General features: G+C 52.9%; 1 protein-coding gene across 4 annotated transcripts; it reads right to left on the reverse strand.

The window, feature by feature from the left end:
* Positions 1–13,400: 13,400 nt before the first annotated feature.
* On the reverse strand, positions 13,401–24,852 carry Ampd2 (adenosine monophosphate deaminase 2). Of its 4 annotated transcripts, none has more exons than XM_045138603.1 (18): positions 24,733–24,852; positions 19,670–19,800; positions 19,295–19,425; positions 18,876–18,944; positions 18,659–18,770; positions 18,220–18,406; positions 17,827–17,968; positions 17,625–17,714; positions 17,264–17,393; positions 16,917–17,111; positions 16,691–16,822; positions 16,374–16,537; positions 15,986–16,112; positions 15,726–15,889; positions 15,339–15,459; positions 14,870–15,043; positions 14,594–14,704; positions 13,401–14,462 (listed from the first exon to the last, which is right to left on the reverse strand). In XM_045138603.1, the coding sequence occupies exons 1-18, from the start codon at positions 24,740–24,742 to the stop codon at positions 14,256–14,258; spliced, it is 2,397 nt and encodes a 798-aa protein (XP_044994538.1). In that variant the 5' UTR covers positions 24,743–24,852; the 3' UTR covers positions 13,401–14,255. The 4 variants fall into 4 exon arrangements, with proteins under 4 accessions (XP_044994538.1, XP_004659087.1, XP_044994539.1 ...); XM_004659030.2 differs by lacking the exon at positions 24,733–24,852 and adding an exon at positions 23,723–24,124; XM_045138604.1 differs by lacking the exon at positions 24,733–24,852 and adding an exon at positions 21,002–21,019.
* Between the last annotated feature and the right edge of the window lie 45 nt (positions 24,853–24,897).

Below are 24,897 nucleotides of genomic sequence, written 5' to 3' on the forward strand. Positions count from 1 at the left end.
GAACACCCTCTCCCTGCCTGCTGTGGCCTCTACTAATATGCCTCCCCCTCCTCCAAGTATTCCCTTGACAAGTATTTCAAAAGAGCTTTTGGGGGGTGGAGAGGTGTCTTAGCAGTTAAGGCATTTGCCTGCAAAGCCCAAGGACCCATGTTCAACTCTCCAGATCCCACGTAAGCCACACACACAAAGGCGAGGCAAGCGCAAGGTTGCACATGCCCACTATAAGTGGTACAAGCATCTGGAGTTTGATTGCAGTGGCCAAGGCCCCGGCACACCAATTCTCTCTCTCTCTCAAATAAAATAAAAGTAAAAAGAGATTTTCTTCCCCTGTCCTCCCTCTCTTTCCATTTGAGTTTCTGGTTCCAGGATCTGAGGGAAGAGCGGCTGCAGAGCACCACGTGTGGAAGAACTGCCCTCCCGGCCTGCTGGTGGAGACATGGAGCTGGTGACGGCACTGGCAGAAATAGGACCAGCCAAGGTGGGCAGGGCCACCCATGCCAAAAGACACAGTGGGCCATTGTGTGTCAGAGAAGCCAAGGACAGCAGTGGGGAAACCTCAGAAAGGGAGACCAGTGAGACAGTCTGGGAGAAGAGGCAGCTGAGTGGTGGAAGCCAAGGGATCATGCCCAGGGAGCAGCTTGAGGGAGCGGAGGAAGGACAGGAAGGTGAAAAGCACTTCATAGCTTTTTGCTGTGTGTGTGTTGGGGTGGAGGGGAAAGGGGTTGTTTGCTTGACACTGCATCTCAGGTGTCCCAGGCTGGCCTCAAACTCACTATGTAGCCAAGGATAACTTTGAAGTTCTGATCCTTCTGCCTCTACCTCCTGAGTGCTGGGATTCAAGGTGTGTGCTGCCACACCTGGTTTATGTAGTGCTGAAGATCAAACCCAGGGCTTGCCAGTGCATGCCAGGCAAGCGCTCTACCAACTGAGCTACACCCCCAGCCTTATGAAAAGCACTTTATTAAAATGTTGTGCTGGCTGGCCGCTGGCTGGATGAGTATTTCAGACTGTCAGGCAAGACAAGTTGATCAGAATCAGGTGACAAACACAGTGGTTGTTGGTATTGCCTGAGGGTCTCCTGCCTGGACACAACCTGAAGACTTCTCTTCCCTTTATCACTCATCATCCCAGATGGTGTGGGATTCAAGAGCTCCGAGACAACTTCTGCAAGATTCTAGAGGTTCCTCAGCTTGAAATTGGGAGTCTGGGGGCTGGAAAGTTGGCTTAGCGGTTAAGACGTTTGCCTGCAAAGCCAAAGGACCTCGGTTCGATTCTCCAGGATCCACATACGCCAGATGCACAAGGTAGTGCATGCGTCTGGAGTTGGTTTGCAACAGCTAGAGGCTCTGGCATGCCATTTTCTCTCTGTCTCTCTCTCTCTCTATCTACCTGCTTCTCTCTCTCAAATAAATAAATAAAATAAAAAATACTTAAGGCAGCTGGGCATGGTGGTGCATGCCTTTAGTCCCAGCACTCAGGAGGCAGAGGTAGGAGGATCACTGTGAGTTCAAGGCCACTCTGAGAATATAGAGTGAATTCCAGGTCAGATTGGGGCTAGAGTGAGACCCTACCTCAAAAAACAAACAAACAAACAAATAAATAAATAAATAACCTTAAGGGCTAGAAAGATGGCTTAGCAGTTAAGGCACTTGCCTATGAAGTCTACGGACCCATGTTCAACTCTCCAGATCCCACGTACGCCAGACACACAAAGGTGAAGCAAGAGCAAGGTCACACATGCCCACTAGGTGGCGCAAGCATCTGGAGTTCAGTTACAGTGGCTGAGGCCCTGGCATGCTAATTCTCACTCTCTCTCTCTCTGTGAGTTTCTCTCTCTAAAATTAAAAAAATAAATAAATAAAAATACTTTAAAAAAAGAAATCAGGAGTCTGGATTTGAAGTCCAGCTTTACTTGGCACCAGCTGAATCACCAGGGCATTTCTTCATTAGTACATTAGAATACAATGTTCAAATGTGGATAATAATAGTGGGCACTTCCCAGTGTGCTGTGTGAATTTGAAAGGGAAAGTTATTCAGGGAAGGAACATGATAGATAGAAAGTTAGTTAGTAGATGTGAGCTGGAAGCAGATGAGAAGGAGCTGGCAGCAGAGGGGCTGGGAAGGCAGTGGGCCAGAGTCTCTGCAGCCTCTCCATGCCCCAGAATGTTCTCAGGACCAAGGCTGGGGTGTGAGGCAGGAGCGGAGAAGAAGATCCTGGGAATAAAAGACACGTGTGGGTGTTTGCTTTATTTATTTATTTATTTATTTATTTATTTATTTATTTATTTATTTATTTATTTGAGAGTGACAGACACAGAGAGAAAGACAGATAGAGGGAGAGAGAGAGAATGGGCGCGCCAGGGCTTCCAGCCTCTGCAAACGAACTCCAGACGCGTGCGCCCCCTTGTGCATCTGGCTAACGTGGGACCTGGGGAACTGAGCCTCGAACCGGGGTCCTTAGGCTTCACAGGCAAGTGCTTAACCGCTAAGCCATCTCTCCAGCCCGGGTGTTTGCTTTTGAAAGCTTTAGTGTCCTTGCTGAAGACCTGACCTAACCGCTGCTCCACCCTTCCTCTCCCCTACCACTGCCGCCGCTGGCTTGGCCCTCGCTTGAACCTCCGCCATCTCCATGGGCATTCAGGCCTCTTACCTGCCCCAAATCTCCAGAATGTCCCAAAGGGAGCTCAAATTTTGAACACCGAGCCAGGAGTCCAACGCCAAGACTCCCTACCTTGGCTTGCCTCCCAGCCCTGTGACAGAACAAGTTATGTGGCCACTCTACTTGTCCCTGACATTAGCCCCTCTGTATAGCAGCGAGGAATCCTACCTTGCTCCAAAAGGATGCAAGGCTGTTGGTAAGAACAGTCACACTCCAACATAATTTTCTGGAAAAATCTAAACAAACATGGCCTTAGTTAGAGTTATTAAAAAAAAAAAAAAAAAAAAGAATTTACCTACCCTGTGTTGGATCAGAATCGAGGCTGAACCAACTAGAGTGACGTGGAAATCAAGACAGCGAATATAAGACCTCAACAGCAGGCTGCTCTTTATTGGACAAGAAGAGAACGGTGAAGGACGGCCAGCCCCATTCTGCGAGTTTGAGGCTGCCTCGCTCAGAAGCTGCTGAACCAGATATTTCAAGAGACAAGCAGGTAACAGAGGAAGGGATGTAACAGGGCCATTTCCTTTGTTGGTTTGTTTTCCCAGATAGGACTCTTAGGTTTTGACTAGATTTCGATGATGGTGGGTGTGCATGGCTCCTGGGCACTGCAGGCGACTTTACCAGGCTGTGGTTTGGGAAGTGATTTATTACCCAAAAGAACTTCCTCTGCACTAAAGCCTGTTCCAGGGCCAGTAGGTGCCAGTAATTTCTGTGACTCCAACGATGGCCGGGACCCCATGGCTTATTAACCCTTATGCCCTTCCCTGGCTTCCCAATGGAGATTCTGACAGCCCCAAACTGCTCAAGTCCTCTGGTTAAATTTAACTCATCTGGGCTGGAGAAATGGCTTAGCGGTTAAGTGCTTGCCTGTGAAGCCTAAGGACCCCAGTTCGAGGCTCGGTTCTCCAGGACCCATGTTAGCCAGATGCACCAGGGGGCGCACGCGTCTGGCATTCCTTTGCAGTGGCTGGAAGCCCTGGCACGTCCATTCTCTCTCGCTCTTGTGCTCACTCTCACTCTCAAATAAATAAATAAAAATAAACAAAAGAAATTTTTAAAAAAATTTAACTCATCTTTAAATATATAGCATTCAGTCTCTCCAACAAACCCCTCTCGTAGATCCTGTGTCATGATTTGGGTCAGAAATATCCCTCAGGGGCCCATAATTTGAAGACCTGATCCCAGCCTGTGGTACCATTGGGAGTTGGAGGCAGTTAGGTTATTGCAGCATGCCCTTGAAGGAAAAGTGGGACTCCATGTCTTCTCTGTCTCTCTGCCTCAGGCCTCCATGAGAAGAACAGATCTCTTCCGCCACATGCTGTCACTACTTGGAACTGTGCCATCATGGGCCCAAAGCAAAGGGGCCAAATGGCCAGGGACTGAAGCCTCCAAAACCATGAACCAAAATACACCTTTTCTAAGTTCTCTTCGTTATCTCAGGTATTTTGTCCCAGTGACAGAAAGTTAACACACCCTGATATGTCATTTTCATAGATAAGGGAACTAAAGCTCAGAGTTCATATAATTTGCTCAGGAGTTCATGTTAATAAGTGACAACTGTACCATGAATCAGTGATTTTTATTTATTTATTTATTTACTTATTTATTTGAGAGAGAAAGTGAGAGCAAGAAAGAGAGAGAGGGGGAGAGAAAGGGCACACCAGGGCCTCCAGCCACTGCAGACAAACTCCAGATGCATGCACCGCCTTGTGCATCTGTCTTACATGAGTCCTGAGGAATTGAACCTGGGTCCTTAAGCTTCCCAGGCAAATGCCTTAACCACTAACCCATCTCTCCAGCCCATGAACTGGTGATTTTTAAGCTGTAAGTCTTAAGCTCATACATCTTTGGTAGTGTGTACACTGGGCCCTGTGTAAGGCAACAGGGGGGAAGTGGGGTTTGTGGCCATCTCTGAGTATTCACATTTTCAATCTTTTATCAGGTATTCCAGCTATGTCACAGGTATGCCACAGTCATGACACTCTGCACCGACGTGCCATCCCTGTATTAACCACTGGTCCTAACTGCCTCCACTAACATGTTTCTTTCCACCCCCAGAGCCACCAGCCAAGTCTTCATCATTCGTTCCAGAATGGGGCAAGATGGTCCTCCACTGTCCCTTCCTTGAGACCTCCACCCCTTCACAGACATCCCCTGCCGCATGTCTCAATGCCAGGGTGGAGTGAATTGGTTGCAGCCTGACAGTTCTGGTGTGACATCCTGGTTATACCACTTATTGGCTCGGTCATCTTGGATAAATTACTTAGCGTCCCTGGACCTTGGTGGTTCACTGTTTAGCACACAGAGCATGCTGGACCTAGCGGCATGTCCCTGAAATCCCGGCACTGGGGAAGAGGATGAGGCAGGGTGGGTAGAAATATCTTGAGACATGGTCCCCTAGGCTGACTGAGGCCCATTTTACCCCACAGTGAGCAACAATAACCCCACTGAGGAGGGCCGTCAGAGAAATGGGGACTGGAGGAAAAGGGATATAAGACTATATAGCCTACGTTAAAAAAAAAAAAGAAAATCATTTAAAAAAATTTTTCAAGTTATAAAAGAAAAGAGGGCTAGAGAGATGGCTCAGTGGTTAAAGGTGATTGCTTGTAAAGCCTTCTGGCCATGGTTCAATTCCCTAGTACCCACTTAATGCAAGATGCACAAAGTGGCACATGCATCTGGAGTTTGCCTGGTATGCCCATATGCTTTCTCTGCTCACAAATAAAAATTTTAAAAAAGAAAAAGGGAGACAATATGATGACAGCTGACATGAAGTCTTAGGTACATCAAACACAGTTGCACTCATAAAGGATTTAATCCAACGCCAAGGTGTGAATAGGTGTTTTGTCCCATTAGAAATATATGCATTGAGCCGGGCATGGTGGTGCATTCCTTTAATCCCAGCCCTTGGGAGGCAGAGGTAGGAGGCTCACCATGAGTTCGAGGCTACCCTGAGACTACATGGTGAATTCCCAGGTGAGGCTGGGCTATAGCAAAACCCTACCTCGAAAAAAAAAAAAAAAGGAAGAAAGAAAGAGAGATATGCATTGGATTGAGTAACAGTAAGGTGAGGGGAAAGTTAATCAAAATCTAAGAGGATATGAATAAGTCATATAGAAACCTACTTTTTTGGACAATGGTGCATCCAGAAGTCATAGACTGTTACTAGAAAATTTTCAGTGCCATGGATGGGATACCTTCCAGTGAGTTGTTGGCCAGGGAAATCCCTGATGCCCCCCAAAACATTACAGGCCATTACCAAGGTTCTTGGTTTCCTACCAGGAATAGATGGTAAGACCCTATTGCTGAAGATTCCATATGATTGGGCTGCAAGGTCACTGAGAAATCCTGCTGGATCTGAGCTGAAAACCTACTCTGTGTAGACTAGCTGACAGAAAACTGGAAAAAGGTATGCTGCATGCAGGTCAGAGAGAGAGAGAGAAAGAGAGAGATTGAGAGAAGTCATCAGGGGAGATAAACAACAGTGGACACTGCAAGCCTTAAGTTGGGCCAGCCAGGCCAAATGAGCCAACAAGTGTAATAATGGCATGTCTGTTATGGGGGAAACCAACCTAATTGGACTGGAGGCCCACTGCACAGGACGGAATACTTGCCTGATACTGAAAACCTATGACAGGTGTAGTCATGATCCCTAAGAGTGTACATCTGCTGGTGTCTGGATAAATGTATATACTATGCTCACCAAACTACCCAGGAAGCACTTTTCTTAATGCTCATACCCATATATTAATGCTACTCTCACTATTTTTCTCTTTTCAGGTGGCAGTGACCTCTGGGATGACTTAAAAGGCACCATGGTGCTCAGAAGTGACAGAGGAGTGCTCAGCACTGAAACATCTCTATCAAACCTTCTAAGGCTCAGGGTTCATTGCTGAAGTGGCAGGAAGAATGTAAGAGCCAAAGGAAGGGTAGGACTCCCTACAATGCACTCTTCCAGACACAAAACAGCTTAGATATCCATGACTTCACAGTGCCTGGCACTGCCTATGGAAGGCCAGTACAATAAGAGGAAAAGATGATGATATCAAAATAAAAGAAAGACTGATTGAGAGGGGGAGGGGATATGACAGAGAGAAAAGTTATGAAGGGGAAGTGTGGGGGTGAATTATCACGGTTTATGGTCTATGATTATGGAAATTGTCAATACTAAAAATAAATTTGAAAATAGCTGGGTGTGGTGGCACATGTCTTTAATCCCAGCACTTGGGAGGCCAAGGTAGGAGGATCAACGGGAGTTCGAGGCCACCCTGAGACTACATAGTGAATTCCAGGTCAACCTGGGCTAAAGCAAGACCCTACCTCAGAGAACAAAAAGAAAGAGAGAGAGAAAGAAAGAAAGAAAGAAAAGAAAGAAATATATGCATTGTTTCATTTATTTCCTTAGGAAGGCTGGGGGTGGCCTGGCATGTCAGGGCTGACCTGCCCGGCAGCTCACGGCTGGGTTGGTTTCTCACCAGTACAGTGTGGACAGGAGCTACAGCCTTAAGCAAGGCCAGTGAGCAGACAGCAGCTAAGGCAGCAGAAGTGGCTCAGATTCTGATCCGGGGTTCAGGGAGGCCGCTGGCCCAGAAGTTGAGACAGTCCTGCCCTGGGTGGGGACCCTAGTAATGCCTGGGCAGACCCCTGCATCTGACTCTGAGGCCCTATCCTAAGGTTACAAACTTTAAAATGAATCACGGGCCCTCATGCAACGTAACTCTTGAGTTTAAATTTGAAGGGGGGGGAGGTTGTAAATTTGCTTTTGAAATGACTTGTCTATGACTAACTCGTTTAAATTACTACTGGTATGATTTCAATCATCCTGAAAATTCTGGAGCTTCTGCCAAAATCCAATTTACACATTGTTTTCAAATATAATGACATTTGTATGGATACTAAACTTAACAAATACTAAACTTGACATGCTATTTTCTGAAGGCACTTCCTTGAACATTTGTCAGTTTCGGCTTTTTTTTTTTTTTTTTTTGCAGCCCTCAAGGTTCCAACACTCTGGCTTTTCCTGCCCTCTCCTCTACAGAAGACCCAGAGCCAGGGCACCTGAGCCACCTCAACTCCAAGCCTGTAGACCACTCTCCCAGATCATTCATCAGGCAGCAAGTCAAGTTGGGCGATTTTATTCCCCATTTTCAAAACCAAAGTGATTTGTTGAATATTGGATCAAATGCAATTTAATTTTTGGTTTTTTTTTTCGAGGTAGGGTCTCACTCTGGTCCAGGCTGACCTGGAATTAACTTTGTAGTCTCAGGGTGGCCTTGAACTCATGGCGATCCTCCTACCTCTGCCTCCCGAGTGCTGGGATTAAAGGTTAAAGGCGTGCGCCACCACGCCCGGCGCAATTTGATATTTAAAGCTCTGCTGAACTTTATTTTGTTGTTGTTGAGACAAAGCCTAGTTAATCCGAGGCTGGCCTCTAACTTACTTTGTGAATGACCTTGAACTCCTGACCCATTAGGCCTGTGCCTCCACACCAGCTTTTCTGTGGCGCTGGGAGTCAAACCCAGGCAAACACTCCAGAAACCCAGCTACCTCCCTGCACCTCTTTAGTACTTTCCTGTGAGTACACTGTGATGGCAAGCATCCCGTTGGAGGGTTTGAACCTGTGTGCTTGTGTGCTTTCCTCTTCTCCCCTGGACTTCCCCAGGAGGGGGCGTCCCAGCGCAAGTGGCCCAGAAGACTGACCACTTAGCAAGGTTTTGTATGGGCAGGCAACAGTGCCCGGATGTAAACTTCATGAGCAATAGGAAGGTCTTTGACTCATTTGTATTAAATTGAAAAAAAAAAATATCACACCTACTAATTTCATTCACGGGCATGTAGACTATGGAAAACCTCAGCTTACCCAGATGATAGGACCACAAGAAGCCAGGTTCTTCTGTTATTTTCTTGTTCTCTGTTTGGTGCGTTTCAAAGCAAAGCCTTTAGGGCTGGAGAGCTGGCTTAGCAGTTTAGGCACTTGCCTGTGAAACCTAAGGACTCAGGTTCTATTCCCCAGAACCCACATAAGCCAGATGCACATGGTGGCACATGCTTTTGGAGTTCATTTGCAGTGAATAAAAGCTCTCTGATAATTAATTTTTTTGAGGAAAAAAAAAAAAAAGCAGAGTCATTAAATCAGCTGCCAGCCTCATACCCTGCCTTCCAGAGGGCAGAGGAAAGGAAAGATGGATGGTGGACCCCACCCACCTCGATGACGGGCTGCTGGGGTTCCCAGAATTCCAAAAGAGGCAGCCACAGGGGACCCACACGGGCAACACAGAAGGCAGTCAGAAGGCCTTTGATTCGTTTGTATTAAATTTAAAAAGACATTATTATCAGACCTAGTAATTTCCTTCATGAGCGTGTAGACCGGGGCAACCTCGTCCTACCTGGAGGATAGCTTGTGGAGAAACTCTACTTAATATTCCGAATCCAGTGACCAAAAGGATCCAAGTGTCAGGCATGAGGAAGAGCTTGTAACGAGTTTCTGGAGGCAAGTAAAAGGAAGTGACTTGCTCGTGGTCATAGGGACAAGGGGTAGAGCTCAAACTCAAGCCTGTGTTCTGGCTCCACAGGGCAGTCAGCCATCACATTAGGCCAAGTTATTCCTAACAGACTAGAGTCATGACCATAAATCATGGTGAGTCACCACGGAGCAGGACACAGCAATTAAATTTATATTTATGGATTGCTTTAATGAAATGTGAAGGAATGTTACAATAACAAAATGTAAAATTATATGTATATAAACTCAACTCAGGCTGGGTGTGTTATCCTATGCCTTTTATCCCAGCACCAGAAGGCAGAGGAAGGAAGTTCACCATGAGTTCAAGGCCACCCTGAGACTAGTGAATTCCAGGTCAGACTGGGCTACAGCAAGACCCTACCTCAAAAAAATAAAAAGAGAAAAGAAAAAAAAAAGTTAGAGTGATGGCTTAGTGGGTAAGGTGCTTGCCTACAAAGCCAAAGGAACCAGGTTCGATTCCCCAGTACCCACATAAGCCAGGTACACAAGGTGGCACATGCTTCTGGAGTTAGTTTGCAGTGGCTAGAGGCCCTGGTGTGCCCATACTATCTGCCTCCTTCTCTCTTCTCTAATAAATAAAACATTTAAAACAAAACAAAACAAAACAGGGTTGGAGAGATGGCTTAGCGGTTAAGGCACTTGCTTGCAAAGCCTAAGGACCCAGGTTCAATTCCCCCAGTGCCCACATAAGCCAGATGCACAGGATGGCACAAGCATCTGGAGTTCATTTGGAGTGGCTAGAGGCCCTGGCATGTCCATTCTATCTGCCTTTCTCTCTCAAATAAATAAATAAAACAATTTAAACCAGGTGTGGTGGCACACGTCTTTAATCCTAGCACTCAAGAGGCAGAGGTAGGAGGATTGCTGTGAGTTTGAGGTCACCCTGAGACTACACAGTGAATTCCAGGTCAGCATGGGCTACAGTGAGATCCTACCTTGAAAAAATAATAAAATATAAAAACAGAAACCAGTTGAGCCCAAGACATGGTGGCACACACACCAGTAACCCTAGCACTGAGGAGGCTGAAGCAGGAGGATCTTTAGTTGAAGGTCAGCCAGGGATAGACTGGAAGCTTCTGTCTCAAACACAAACAACAAAAAAGTCACTTGAAAAATAACTGGAAATATGTAAAATATATTAAAATATGGACATATATCTCAGGCATACAAGTGGTGAGCAAATGCGTGGTGAAGTTGATAGATGGAGTGGCCTTTTTTTCTTTCTATTTTCTTATATCTTCAAAAGTTCTTTAATGAAACTAATTTTCCTTTTAAATAGTAAAAGGTAGTTTTAAGATTATTTGTGGGCTAGTATGAATCCCAGCACACTGATGGGCAGCAGAGAAAGAATTTTCCAGAAGTTGGCAACAAAGAATAGGAGAATTCAGAGCAAGAAACCTTGCTTTGAATAAGGCAGAAAAACAGAAAATTGACCTGAAAGTTGTCCTGTGGATAAAAAGCACATACCAAGTATATGAAAGGTCCTGAGTTTAATCCCCAGCACTACAAAACATTAATTTAAAAAAAAAATATTTGCTCAAGGGGGCTGGGGAGGTGGCTTAGCGGTTAAGGCATTTGCCTACAAAACAAAAAGGCCTAGATTCAATTCCCAGGATCCACATAAGCCAGATGCACAAGCTGGCACATGTCTGGAGTTCGTTCGTAGTAGCTGGAGAACCTGTCGCATCCATTCTCTCCCTCCCTCCCCCTCTCTCAAGTAAATATTTTTAAATTTTTTCTTGCCAGACGTGGTGGCGCACACCTTTCTTTAATCCCAGCACTTGGGAGGCAGAGGTAGGAGGATCACCATGAGTTCGAGGCTACCCTGAGACTATGTGAATTCCAGGTCAGCCTGAGCTAGAGTGAGACCCTACTTCAAGAAACCAAAATAAATAAATAAATAAAATTTTATCTTAATAAGTGATTTTTAAATTTTTATTTAAAAAGAGAGAAAGCAGCCGGGCGTGGTGGCGCACGCCTTTAATCCCAGCACACGGGAGGCAGAGGTAGGAGGATCACTGAGAGTTCGAGGCCACCCTGAGACTACATAGTGAATTCCAGGTCAGCCTGAGCCAGAGTGAGACCCTACCTCGAAAAACAAAACAAAACAAAACAAAAAATAAATAAAAAAAAAATAAAAAGAGAGAAAGGGCCTTCAAATGAACTCCAGATGCATGTGCCACCTTGTGCATCTGGTTTACATGAGTCCTGGGGAATCAAACCTGGTTCCTTTGGCTTTTCAGGCAAGTGCCTTAACCACTAAGCCATCTCTCCAGCCCTTGGTAAGTGTTTCAAAGATGAATTTTTGAGAACTTAAAAACTATAACCAAGTTGATTTAAAAAAAAACTGTGGAGAAGTTAAGAATCAATTTGCATTAGTAAAATGTAATAAGTTTGTGCTGGAAGCTGGGCGTGGTGGCACACGCCTTTAATCCTAGCACTTGGGAGGCAGAGGTAAGAGGACTGTTGAGAGTTCGAGACCACCATGATACTACCTAGTTAATTCCAGGACAGCCTGAGCTAGAGTGAGACCCTACCTAGGAAAAAGAAAAAATTTGTGCTATTCCTCAGCACAAACTGAGAAAAATAGGGGAAAAAAGTGGTGAAACAAAGGATTTGACAAATGACAAATTCAGGGAGTAAATATGGCGTCTTTGCTGTAGGCAAAAGCCATAGCACTGCAGTAGGTCAGGTAGTTCTTGCCTCCAAGAGATGGATCAGTTTGCCCAATTTACAAAAGTCAGCTCCCATCACCCTTGAAAAGCATTGTTAGGGAAGCAGGGAAGGCCCAGGGTGGGGTGGAGGACCCTGGACTGGGACCTTGCGACAGTTGCTTCTGCTGCAGACCATATTTACCTCCTCGGCCTCTTTCTCCAGTCAGATCAGCCAGAGCTGCGGCAGCCTTCCACTGCGCCCCAGGCCCAGCATTGGCTTCTGCCATGTACATGACTTGAACAAACTGGCAAGAGATATCTCCCGCACCCTGAAGGGCCCTTGGTCCCAGCCAGGTCTGGCTAGCAGCCACCAAGAAGCAAGAGGATAAGGAAAGCTTGACCTTGAGTCCCTTGGGGCAGGCACATGCTGCAAAGGCTGGGGTCAGGTACAGATGGGTCCTCCTGACTTCCCAGTGGAGGGAAGACACGGGCTCCTCACTGACCATCAATACAATATGGGCTCTCCAGTTCTGAGGCAGCAGCCATGGCCGGCTCTGCTGTCTCCCATCCATCCAGCACCCGGGGCAGCCCAAGGCGCAAGGCACTTCCTTTCTCTACACAGGCAACAGACTCCGGCAACCTAGGAGATGATCCGCCAATTGCTGTGGACTCGAAAGGGAGCCAGAATCGCTCCTGAACCTTGCAACGTAACGTGCTGGGGAGCTCGGCTGTTATCTGTGCCACACCTGCCACCTTTGACTGAAGGGACCGAAGTGGAAAGGGCATTTTAAACAGGCACCCAAGAAGGTGCTCTGCAGTTTCAGAGCCACAGGCCTCGGGCCAGCTCGTGAGGACACGCGGTCCCATCTGCCAGGCTGCCCTGGGGCTGTCAGCGCACAGGAGGTACAAGGTGGGAAGGGTGCCACCTTCAAGCTGAAGTGACCGGGCTGTGCTCCCCTCGGAAGAGGCAAGCTGGATGAATGCTCAATGGGCATCTCCTCTTTCCTATATACAGCTCTCTTAGTCACAAACACACTTTGTTCCAGCCAGGTCACTCCCCTCAAAAGGTGCTGTAGCGTCATGGGGTGTGGTGACATGGCTGCAAACCCAGCAGTCAGGCGAGAGAAAGAAGAGTAGGAAGATCACAAGTTTGGGAGGGTGAGGCCGGCCAGGGTTACACGGCAGCCCGTCTCAAAAAAAGTGCTCGTACTGGGGCTGGGGCGATGGCTTAGCGGTTAAGCGCTTGCCTGTGAAGCCTAAGGACCCCGGTTCGAGGCTCGGTTCCCCAGGTCCCACGTTAGCCAGATGCCCAAGGGGGCGCACGCGTCTGGAGTTCGTTTGCAGAGGCTGGAAGCCCTGGCGCGCCCATTCTCTCTCTCTCCCTCTATCTGTCTTTCTCTCTGTGTCTATCGCTCTCAAATAAATAAATAAATAAATAAAAGAAAAATTTTTAAAAAAAAGTGCTCGTACTGACTCTGTCCACTGTAACTGACCCGCACCTCTGCCACCCCCAGCCCGCCCTCCCTCCTCCCTCTTGCAAACAGAGACCTCACCTGCCTCATTACTTAAATAGTCTTTATTTCTCATGCAGTAGGAAACATGGGTCATATGAAACACTGCTTGTCACAGCAAAGGCCTCGGTCCGGAACACAACACGGGAGGGCGGCCGGGATCTGCGTCTGGAGACTCCCCCACAGGGGTTACCACCGCCCAGGGCTTGTGGCAGATCCAGCCCCGTCCAGCTATAGTACCCCAGACACGGCCCAGGGTGGCTGCCCCCTCCACAGGGGCACAGGAAGCTGACGCTGGAGGAGCACGTGGACTTGAGAAGAACGGCAAAGGCTGGAGGGCAGGAACGTGGCAGAGGCAGCGGTCCACCCCCTCCGGCCAGGCCGCCAGGCACCCAAGCCCAGCTCTGCCCAGTGCAGCGCTGCTGGAGCTCCACAGAGCCTGGGCAGCCAGTGCCCGCGGCAGAGGGTCACAGGCGCCACGTGACTGCCCCTCAGCCACATAAACAAGACAAGGAGCTCAACCTAAGTTCCAGTCACAGCCTGGGTTTGCCCAGGCACAACCCCAGAGGCTACAGGGGCCAGCCCTCTACAACCATCTCAAGCCTCTGTAGATTACTTAAAGACACGGCCATAGAACAGCCAGGTCTTGGATAAGCCTGGGACAGGGTCACTAACAGGGCCAGCCCTTAAATGTCAGCCATCTGGTGCCACCTGAGCCAAGCCAACGGTGAAGCAGATTCATGGGCTTGCTTTCATTGAGGTGGCCCAGTGGCAGGACACAGAGACATGCATGACAGAAACAAAGAAAATGGAGACATGCAGAGACCACACCAGGTGGGAAAGGGTCCAAAGACAAACATGGTCAAGGCGCTGAGCTGGGGTCGGCACGGCATGGCCCAGGTTCACTAAGGCCCCGGGCTTATGGTGATGCCCACCTCCTCTGGGATGGTCTCCAGCATTTCACTCTGGACGGCCTGTGTGATGAGCGCCAGCTCCTGGCACAGGGTCTCGTGACGGTAGCCCACGCGGATGTCCGGCACATTGGTGCGGCGGATGTCATTGCCCTCAGGGCCCTCCTTGGTGTAGTTGGGTCCTAGCCAGTGGCTCTTTACCTGAAGAGGGTGTGGAGACAGGCAAAGCTGGAGGCAGCTCCCGACCTTTCTAGAAACAAGGCCAGGACCCCAAACGCAAAGGGGAGAGGGGAGAGGGACAATGCCCAGCCCCAAGCAAATGGCTGCAGTACCTTGTGGGAGAAGCCACTCATGAGCACGCTGTTGCGGGCCAGCTCGCACATGTCACAGGAGCTAAGCTTCCACACCTGGGTGGCAATGCTGTATTCTTCCATCAGCGGCTCCTGCAGAGGTCAGGGTCCCTCAGACAGGCCCCTTGCCCTGTGCCTCCCCCCAACCTTGTGAGCTTATCAGTCCCCTGTGCTCCACCAGCAGAGCGGGGACAGCACCAACCCAAAGAGACGCCAGGGGCCCAGAACACCCACTCGTGCCTGCCTACTGGTTCTGACCTTGGTGAAGTGAAACTGCAGAGGGTCATCTGTGGACAGGGAGACCATGAGGCCACGCGACAGGTACTCGGGTAGAGGGTTCCGGTGGTAGCTGAGGAAGAGGCTATTGTTGCTGAGTGGAGACATGGCGATGCCAATCTGGGCCAGGTAATACAGGTACTGCAGGACTGGCGCCTGGCCACACAGGAGAGAAGGGGATGCTGTCAAGCGGCTGGAAGAACATGCTGGTTCTGGGGCACAGGGAGAGAGGGGGCCCTTGGTGGGTCCCACGTGAGGACAGAGCCAGAGTCAAACCTAAGGCCCCAGGGCAGGAAGAGCTGGTTATACTGAGAAGGAGTACACTGTCTGGGGCGGCGTGAGAAAGAGGATCAGTTGCTCACCAATGGTTCAGAGGAAGGCAAAGAGCTCCCCGGGGATCGGTGTGGTGGGGGGGAGCGGGATCGGGGGCATGGGGGGTGCAGACCCTGACCTTGCGCAGAAGCAGCCCGTGGGAGATGTTCTCGGCCAACATGAAGGCTGATACCAGGTGATGGATGGGCCCAGCCTCCCCGCAGTGTGGCCTCAGCACAAACGTGTGGAAACCCCGCTGCCTGGGTAGCATGAAGACAAGGTCACACCCGGAGCGTGCACTCACCAGAGCCCCTCCCCGGTGCCCACATGCCCCTTCAGCAGTGACTGTGAGGCCTGGGATGTGGGGGCAGGGCCAGATTTTGGCTAGGAGGGGTGAAAGATGGACCCTGAGGGCAGAGAAAGAGGCTAGCCATCCTGGGCTCAGGGGCAATAGGTAGGTCAGGGCCCTTGTCTAGGGTACCCAGAGCATGGCAAGTGGAGGTTTGGCAGTGGGCGGGTCAGGCACCTGCGCAGGTGGTTCAACATGGCCATGTTGGCGAAGGTGTAATAAAGGTAGTACGCGTAGGGAGGGTTGTCCTCCTCCACCCAAGCTTCAGGGAGGGGGCTTTCCAGATTGAAGACGTGGTTCTCTGGCTTGGATTCATCATCCACACTGTCAAAACCATCCACCTGACACAGGAACAAGGTGGTCAGGCCCAGGGCGACGGCCGGACCCCAGCCCAGCCCTCCTAAGACCCTCACCCAGCCCCTGCCACCACCGCTCACATGCTCCAGGAAAAGGTGCAGCTCAGGGTGGCTGGCAGGGTGCACAGTAGCCTCGAACAGCGGAAGGAAGATGTTCTCCAGCATCTCCTGGAAGTTGGCCAGCTGGCCCTTGGTGCGATACACGTCACTGTAGGAAAAATAGCACCCAAGCACAAACAGGTCAGAGGCAGCAGGAGTAAAAACCCAACAGGCCAGTAAAGGTCAGAGCTGGCGTCACTGCACGGGGCCATGTCTGAGCCACAACAGGAAGGAGGGGATACCCGGGTGGGCCAAGCTACGTGGACTGTGGGTGGGCCCAGAAGGTGCCTCCTGGCACTCAGCTTGGCTAGCAGAGCTTCAGGGCAGGAGACTGGCCCTGAGGTTTCCTCCCATTCTCCAGGACACTCACAAGAGGCGGGGCACCTGCACCAGCCAGCGCACGTTGGGAGAATGCACTCTGTGCATCACAGCCCAGCGGGCCAGCTTGTCCCACTCGTCCCTAGAGCGCCCGTAGATGGACAGCCGCAGCTCCGCATTCTGGTATTTGCTCTCCTCCAGGTCTGACATCACCTCCTAGACACGAGGAGCAGGTGTCACACAGGCTCCTCCTGGGCCTCTGTGCACACCACACACTCAGCAGACCTCTCGCCCGTCCCCCCAGCCCATGAGCACCCCTCCGCCCCACACCCAGGCCGTCAGCGCAGCAGAGGAGCGCTGCCTTCATACCTTGATGATGTGAGCAAAGTACTTCCCGGAAACCCTGTTGTCCGTCTTGATGAATATCTCTCGGAGGACAGATTCCCCGATGGGGTTGTATTTGGCATTGAATTTGTCAAAGCGGTGGAAAGTGTTCCGGTCCTGGGGGAAGAAGAGCAGGCCCAGGTCACCCTCAAGCCTCGGCCCCTGCGCTGACCCCGCCTCCCAGCCCATGCTGGGTGGGGGGGGGACAGACCGCGTGCACGTCGAGCGTGTCCACGCTCAGGTCGTAGGCGGTGAGGTTCATGCTCTCGAAGACCTCCCGCAGCGTCTGCTCCCGGCCCTGCTCCACGTGCACGATCTCGTCCAGGTGCCGCTTCATGGCTCGCTTGATGAAACGCAGCAGGTGTTTCTGGTTCATGCAGGATGAGGCGTGGATGTGTGTGTCCACCTGCAGTGGGACGGGGCTGCTGGGTCCACTGGAGGGCAGGAAGGGGCAGGGGGTGAGAGGAGACCCTCCACAGTGGAATGCTGAGTGGGAGCCCCAGTCTTGGAGGGGAGGGGCAGGGCCAGGACACAGAGGCCCCGGGGCCAAGGGCTCACCTTGCGGATGTTGTAGAAGTCGCGGTGCGGCACTTTCTTCTGGGCAGCCAGCTCCTTCATCTCGTTGAGCAGCACGTGCATCTGGAACTTGGAGCTCAGGTACTGCAGACGGCGGTAGCAGAAGGATTTTCTGAGCAGGAGGAAGGGAGAGAGCGAGAGAGGGACTCAGTCCCCCTAACGGAGGAGGCAGCGGGATGCAGCGACAGACTGCCAAGAGGCCAGCAGACTTCAGGGGAAGTACAGTTGGGTGACCAAACGCAAGGCTGGCAGGAGACAAGGAGACAGGCTCTGGGGCAAGGCAGGGATAGGGCTGGAGAATCCGAGCAGGGACATGGGCTGTGTGGGACAGGTGGAAACTTACATGGGGCCATTGATAATCAAGGCCATCAGCACATTGACATCAGCCACAAATTCCTGCAGGTCAGGGTAGGGCAGCTCCACCTCTGGGCAACTGGCACGAGGGGAGCAGACGTGAGGAGAGAAGCCAGGCCTGTGGGGCCCCTCCCAAGCCAACATGGCCTCCCCTTCGTGGCGTCCCCCAGCACACACCACACCCCTCTTACTGTTCATCCGGTTCCCTGCGAGTGTAGACGTGCACCACACCACGCACCATGCGCAGACCCAAGCCCAGGTCCCCGGGCATGGTGCTTGGCTCACAGTGTTCGTATGGGTGCTGTTCCAGCGCAGGGGGGTGTACCGGGGCATCTGTAAGGGTGGCAGGGTGCAGTCAGAAGAAGGGCTCTTCCAGTCCCCCAGCTGCCTGACTCAGGGATTCCACAGTGGTCAAGGGGCATCAAAGACTCCCCCCGCCCCCAACTATGAGGCTATGGCCTCGCCCACCCTCCTGAGTGTCAAGAAACAAGAAATGAGCCTGGGTGTGGGGAGATGCAGGCAGGGTAGAGGCGCCTGACCCCACGCCCGGGGTAGCTGAGGTAGGCCGGGACAGGGGTTCCCACCAGCAGACACAGGGGTGTCCGGGCTCTGCTCATAGGTCCGTGTCTCCAGAGGCTTCTCAGCCAACTGCTGTAGGTGGCGGCGGGTGGTGGGGCAGAAGCTCTGCAGTGACAGGGCCATGTACTTCTCCCGGATGAAGAGCGCCCGCACCACGCTCTTGGCGGCGTCCAGCAAATCTGTGAATGGCACCTGGAGACAAGGACAAGATGTCACTCTGCTGCCCGCCTCCCCCCTCCCCACCGGACATCCTCACACCCCACGCTATCTCTAGCTCCGATGGCCTTGACCCCCGCAGCACCCAGCCCACTGTGGTCCCAGCACACCAGCGCTTCCAGCCAGACCCTCTGCCTCTCCAGCCCCCTGCCAGCTCCCCAGGCTAGAGCCAAATAGGACAGAGGGATGGAGACCCAAGGCCCCACCCCACACTCACCCCACACTCACCCCACACTTCTCCTCCCCAGAGATGGAGACGCGCTGAAATTCCCGCTCCAGCACCCCATCACGTTCCCACAGGCCTCTGTCCCCCTGCCCTTCACTCTGCTCCTTATACAGCCTTCAGAGGAGAGGAGAGGAGAGGAGAGGAGAGAAACAAGAGAGGTTGCAGCCAGGCCAGGCCCCGGGCCCACATCCCCTGCGTGTGCTCCTGCCCCTTCCTCACTGTAGGTCCGAGTCACTGTCTGTCTTCAGGAAATCTTGCTTAGCCCGAAGCAGGATGTCCGGTTCCAGCCTGGAGGTGAGAGAGACAAGAGGTTAGGCAGAGCAACGGTGGTGGCTCCGGCTCCCAGGGACTGGCGCTGCGCACGTGCTGCCTCCCGTGGTCTCCCCAGGCAGAGCTGCAGGACCCTCAGCTGTTCTCAGCCCGCTTCAGAGATGAGAAAGAAGCCAGAAGATTCTAAGCTACCTCGAAGATGGAACAGAACCAGTAGACTGGCTCAGGAGAAAAAAAAAAAAAAAAATATATATATATATATATATATATATATATATATATATATAAATATTTTCACACTCTATACTGCCACCCAGGTGGACCCCAAAGAGAAGATGGGGCAAGAAAAGAGAAGTAAACAAACTCACTTGACATCCTGGCTGATCTGCCGCTCCAGCCGCTGTCGCCGCTCCTCCAGCTGCTCAATGGGGCTCTCCTCCGGGAACTCATACGGGGCACTGCGGAGCTCACTCTCGGCCAGTGAGCGGCTAAACAGCTCCTGGTGGGAGGGAAGGAAAGGAAAAGATTCAGAAGGCCTTGCCTTCTGACCCTCTGCCCCTGCCCTCCCCTGCTGAGCCTGGGCATGGGGTATGGGCAGTGGGCAGTGGGCAGCAGAAGCCAGGGTTCCTGGGAGAGGCTGAGGATCAGGGACAGCCAAGCGTGAGGTGAGAGGCAGCCGAGGTGGAGGGGTGTAGGAACAGAGGCAGAGTGCAAGATGAGGGGTGAAAAGTGCCAGGCGATACCTCGGCAATCTCCTTGCATTTGCCATCCATAGACGTGCGAAGGTCGAGCGGGAAGTGCTTGAGGCAGGGGGCGGGGCCCGGCAGGGATCGGGCAGACTGTAGCGGAGAGGCCCCCAGACCACCCCGAGCCTCTGCAGAGACAGTGATGCCAGGGTCAAGGGGGTGGGGGGACAGGGGTGGGTGCCCCTGGAGCTGGGGGCCCCTGCCTGTCCTGGGTCATTCCCCAAGAGAGGTGAGGGCCAGCTAATCCGTGCACTGAGGAAGAGGAGTAAGCCTGTGTGGCGCTCCCAACAGTCCTCACCCTCACGCCTGCTCAGGCCCTTCGCCACCCTGAGCTGCACGCAGAGGTCCTCCTCCTGCCCCCTGGACAAGCAGACTCAGCCTCTTCTCCAGTAAGAACTCGAGACCCAAGCAGACCCACTCCTTCCCCCAGCTCAGGAGAATCTGCACATGACTATCTGCACAGAAGTGGGCACATCTGTGTACACATGCACACACACACACATACACACACACACGGAGAGAGCAAGCGAGCAGGCATTCATGAAGGACTGGGTGGCCCATACCAGGGACTCCTAGCTTCCAGGGCACCAGGAGCAGACCTGCCCCTGGCCCATCAGATCTTCCAGTGAGGCCCCTGTCTGCTGTCCTAGACCTCCTGCAGGGCACAGAGAAGGTACAGCAGCCACCCAGCTCTGACCTCAGGAGCAACCCTCAGGAAAGAGAAGGACCTGGTTGGCAGGGAACTCTGTCTCCCCGGGAGGCCTGTCCTCTCCCCAGGACCCCAGGGCTGCCAAGACAAGGCCTGGCCCCGGCCTGGCCCTTCCACTCTGGCTGCCCCTCCAAAGGGAGCAGCCACAAACAGTGTGCGCCACTCATAGGCCCCAGGATCTGGGCCGGAGGCCCCATGGAGGACCCTAGGGGAGAGAGCACTGGAAGCCAGGGGTCTTTTTCTTCCATCAAGGGCAAAACTCTTCATGGGCTCCCACCCCACACACTAAAGGACCGATGTTGTTCATCTACTAGGTGGCCTGGGCTCTCTGCCCACCAGAATGGACCCTGCCTAGGTTCTCAGCAGTCCCAGCCTCCCTGCAGGAAGCTGTCCCCAGACCATTCGGCTCTGCCCACCGGCTGTGGAGGGTGCACCCCTCCAGACTCTCTTTCCCCACCTCCTCTACCCTGGCTTAGGGAAGGACTGGAGGCTCTGTTCAGGTAGCATGCCTTCAGGTCTCTGGCCAGCGCCCTAGGGCTTGTCCCAAAACTGGACAAAGGGAAGAGGAAAGGGCTTACCCCAGATCCAGTACCCAACCTTGCCCTCTGTCAGGACCCTACCTGCAGAGTTCAAGGTGCTCTAGCCAGCAGCCCTGTGGCCCTTGCTGGCCTGTTTGCCTTGTGAGGCTGCTGCCAGTCCCCCAGGACAGCTGAGGGGCCGGCACGGGCTGTACCAAGTGCAGCTGCAAATAGGGGAGACCCTGGAATGGCCGCAAGCAGGGGGCTGGAGGAGTTCGGAGGAGTCCAGAAATCCAGAGAAGGAACATGAGTTGGGAGATAAAAGAGAGGAGCTCCAGGGCTAACAAGACCTTAACCTCTTCAGTGCCAGGGCGGCCCAGCCAGACACAGGGCTCCTAATGGGAAAGAAGCAGGGCAGACTGACAGGGCCCGGGCAGGCTGGCAGGGAGGGGCTAAGCCTCCTTAAATCCAAAGCCCTGGGGGACGGAATGGGCAGGGCCTAGCTGGCCAAAGGGTAGGAGGAGAAAAAAGGAGGGCAAGCAGCCGTCCCCTCTAAGTTCAGCAGCCCAGGCCAACTTCTCGGTCCACCACTACTTCTGGGATGATCATGGTGTTCCTTAGGAGAGCTAGGGCCTTTGCTACACACATGAGCTGGCTGGTAGTTGGGTCACGGGCCCATTCTGGGTAAGGGTTAATTACGAGGTTTCATGGCCCGCCAATCCCAGTTCCAAGCCCACTGTCAGAGTGGGGACAATCTGTGCGGAAGAGCACTTTGGGAGAAGGGGACTAGCATTTGGAAGACCCACATCTGACTCTCCTGCTCACTCACTCATCTTAATCTCTGGACACCGCCTATAAACAGGTGAGAAGTGGCCTTGTCCCACGCCGCCACAGCCCCAGAACTCCCAGAGAAAATACCCCACACGGATTCTGGAGAGCCCAGGTGCAGCTCGCAGCGAACTACAATTAAGAATGCCTAGAAACTGAAAACACTTTCCACCTGGAGCCCAATAAGTCAATGGGGCAGGAGGTTCTCTGAGCCCAACACAGGGTCAACGCTCCTGAGAAGGGAAGAGAACAGAACTTGGGAGAGGCGGAGATGGACACCATCTTTCCCTTGGGAGAGGGCGGAAGAGGAAGAAAAGATCTGCACACCTGTCTACCTCGAGCATTTCAGGACTTTGATTGCCCAAGAACCCAGATCTCAATCACTTCTTCCCCACCTATGACAAACCCCCCCCCCCAGACAATTTTGAAGCTTTTGTACTTTGCATTAGTAGGGATGGAACCCAAGGCTTTGTGTACACTGGCAATACCACTGAGCTACATCTCCAGTTTTTTCAATTTTCAGAAGGGTCTTTGAGACAGGGTCTTGTCAAGATGCCCAGACTTGTTTCGATCCTCCTGCCTCAGCTTCCCAAATAGCTGAGATTATAGATATGCACCACAGCCCCGGTCACCAACCACTTCTAAACCCCTCAAGGGAAGGCAGCCCACGGACCTCCAGGGGCCGAGTCAAAAGCCTTCATGTTAAACCCCTTCTGATCGGTAGACTGGGACCTCCTCGGCGAGGATGGATGAACAGGAGGGGTCCAGCAGCTAGAGCCATCCCTGCAGCCTGCCAGGCCACCGCACAAGACTGTGGAACTCACTGGAGTAACTGCCACACTCCCTCAGGCCAGGTCTCTTTTTCACTGGGCCCGTGCCAGAAGTTTGCATCCACAGCACCCCACATACACCCATAGGCAGGGAGTCAAAGCCAAATAGTCAGCCCACCAACCAGGAGCCCTTAGCAAGGAACCCTGTCACCGTCAACACTGCCTCAAAGACTTGACCCCGAGTACAAGGTGCTGCCTGTGGTTCGGCAATAGATTAACAGGCAATAGAGCCAGCCACAGGGTGAACACCTCTAGAAGACACTCTCGGGGCAGCACACAGACCTCGGGCCAGGCCCCTTCAAGAGCACAAGAAAATGCCAGCAGAGAGGGGAGTCTGAATACACGTACAGCTGCAAAGGACTAGCAAGACTTCATAGTCACCAAAGAGTCACTAAGGGTCTTTCCTTAGCCACAAGTCATAGGGAAAGTATATGGCAGAAAGACTTCCCCCACCAAGCACAGATCCAGGCAGATGAACCCTCTCCAAGACAGGCATAGCCAAACCACATCACACCACCAGCTGCAAATGGTGCAGACAGGCCTACTAAGTGGAAGCCAAACACAAGGGTACAGGGCATACAGCACACAGCCACCCCAAGGACACCCCATGGTGCTAAGACGGTCCACAGCGCAGACTAGCAACAAGCAACACAGCAAAGGATGGTGAGAGTCGAGTCCCAGCTCTGGGCTGCAAGCCAGTAATGCATGCCCCCAGATGTCACACTGCCAGAAAGGGGGGTTCTAGAAAGAGGAAATAACACACTGACAGTATGAGCCTATGTAGTATGGCCACAAAAGCCAGTCAGTATGGCCAGTTCTCAAAGCAGCCAGTCCCACCCTCCTCCCCACACTCCATTCTTTCTCTCTCTCACACACACGCACTTACTTTACACGCAGTCTTCGCATTTGCACACACACCTCTTGTGCACCCACACTCACGCCCACTCCTTGTTACGGAGGGCAGCATCCCTGACATGAAAACCTCCGACACCCCCTTCCATCTTCCTCTCCCAGACACCCAAACCTGACAGCCCTTGGAACCGAAGTCGAGGAGAACCACTGCAGAGGGGGTGCTGCGGAAGGGGGACCCCCCCCCCCCGTCTGAGGTGTTCAATGGGCTGAGCAGGAGATGAGAGAGCCGGTGCCTGAGGCCAGCAACACTCACCTGGAACAGCAGCGGAAGCCTGCAGGCTGGCTCGCTTCTTAAAGGGATATTTGGCCTTGGCCTTGCCGTGCCCAGAAGGATAGGATGCCATGGCTGGGGCCAGGGCGACAGCGAAGACGGAGCAGCACCGGCTGGGGCCTGGCTCTGCCACATCCAACCCCTTCCTCCGCCCCGCCCCCAGCGGGAGTGACTGATGCAGGAAGCAGCGCCCCGCAGGCGGAAGAGGCCCTGGCCACGATTTCTGATGTTGTCTAGGCAACCTCGGGGAGTGGGGCCTCCATCCTGCCCCTTATCCTTTCCCTCCCTCTCCAGTCACTGGAGTGACGTGACTGATGGTGGCTGAGCCTGGGGCGGGCGGGGGAAAGCGAGGGTAGAGAGAGCACCTGGGGGCAGGGGCAGGGCCAGTCCCCAGCTCGGCACTAACCATCCTCCCCCCCCAACCCCTCGGGAACCCTCCTCATCCCTTGCCAGGGCTCCAAAGTAAAGGAGCCAAAGTCCAGGCTCCGCTGGTCCAGCCAGCCTGGGGAGGAAAATACTAACGAGCAGGAATCCAACGTGAGCTTCCTGCAAGCTCAGGACCCATTTCCTCGCTCGAGCAAGTCTACTCGTGGTAACCCAGAGGCTCGCCCGGGGCCGAGACCCCTCTCTTTTCTTCTCCCATCTGACCCCGGTTCCAGGGACAGGCCCGCTCGGGGAGGGGGCAGATCCGGGAATCCTAGACCGGGGGGGAGGGGCCTGTCTTGGGAAAATTCCACTGTCCGGCAGAAGCCGCTCCCGAGGGAGGCAGGGGCTGGACGGGGGTGGTCGGGGGGGGGGGGGAGGGTTCTCCAGCCTCCTTGGATTTGCCCCCGGTGTGCACGCCCAGGCTCTGCGTCCCCCCGCGGGCAGGTCCTTCCAAGAGGAGATGGCCACCTCCCCTCCGCCCGCCGAGCCCCCCACCTTCTTGCCACCCCCGACCACAGAACACTTGGTCCGGGTCCCTGGCCCCCAGCGCACACGCCCACACTTACCGGAGGCCATGCTTGCCCGCGTCCCGAGGGGCACCCGGGAGGCTGCCCACGACCGGGGGTGGCGGGGAGGTCCGCACCCCTGGCGGGTGAGGGAGGGCAGAGGGGCTGGGCCCCGACCCGGAGCGGAGGCGGGGGGAAGGGAAGGAAGGCAGTTTTCAAAACGGC

Source organism: Jaculus jaculus, chromosome 19, assembly GCF_020740685.1.
Source record: "Jaculus jaculus isolate mJacJac1 chromosome 19, mJacJac1.mat.Y.cur, whole genome shotgun sequence".
In the NCBI taxonomy this organism is placed as follows: Eukaryota; Metazoa; Chordata; class Mammalia; order Rodentia; family Dipodidae; genus Jaculus; species Jaculus jaculus.

Bases quoted from the DNA above. Each gene is read 5' to 3' on its own strand.
- Ampd2 (XM_004659030.2), bottom strand. From the start codon at position 23,813: ATGGCATCCTATCCTTCTGGGCACGGCAAGGCCAAGGCCAAATATCCC. The intron at 18,407-18,658 runs GTGAGTGTGGGG...CCTTGTCTCCAG, and splicing joins CTGGGGAGGAGAAGTGTGGG to GTGCCATTCACAGATTTGCT. The intron at 17,715-17,826 runs GTAAGAGGGGTG...CCCTCGTGCCAG, and splicing joins CGCAGGGAACCGGATGAACA to TTGCCCAGAGGTGGAGCTGC.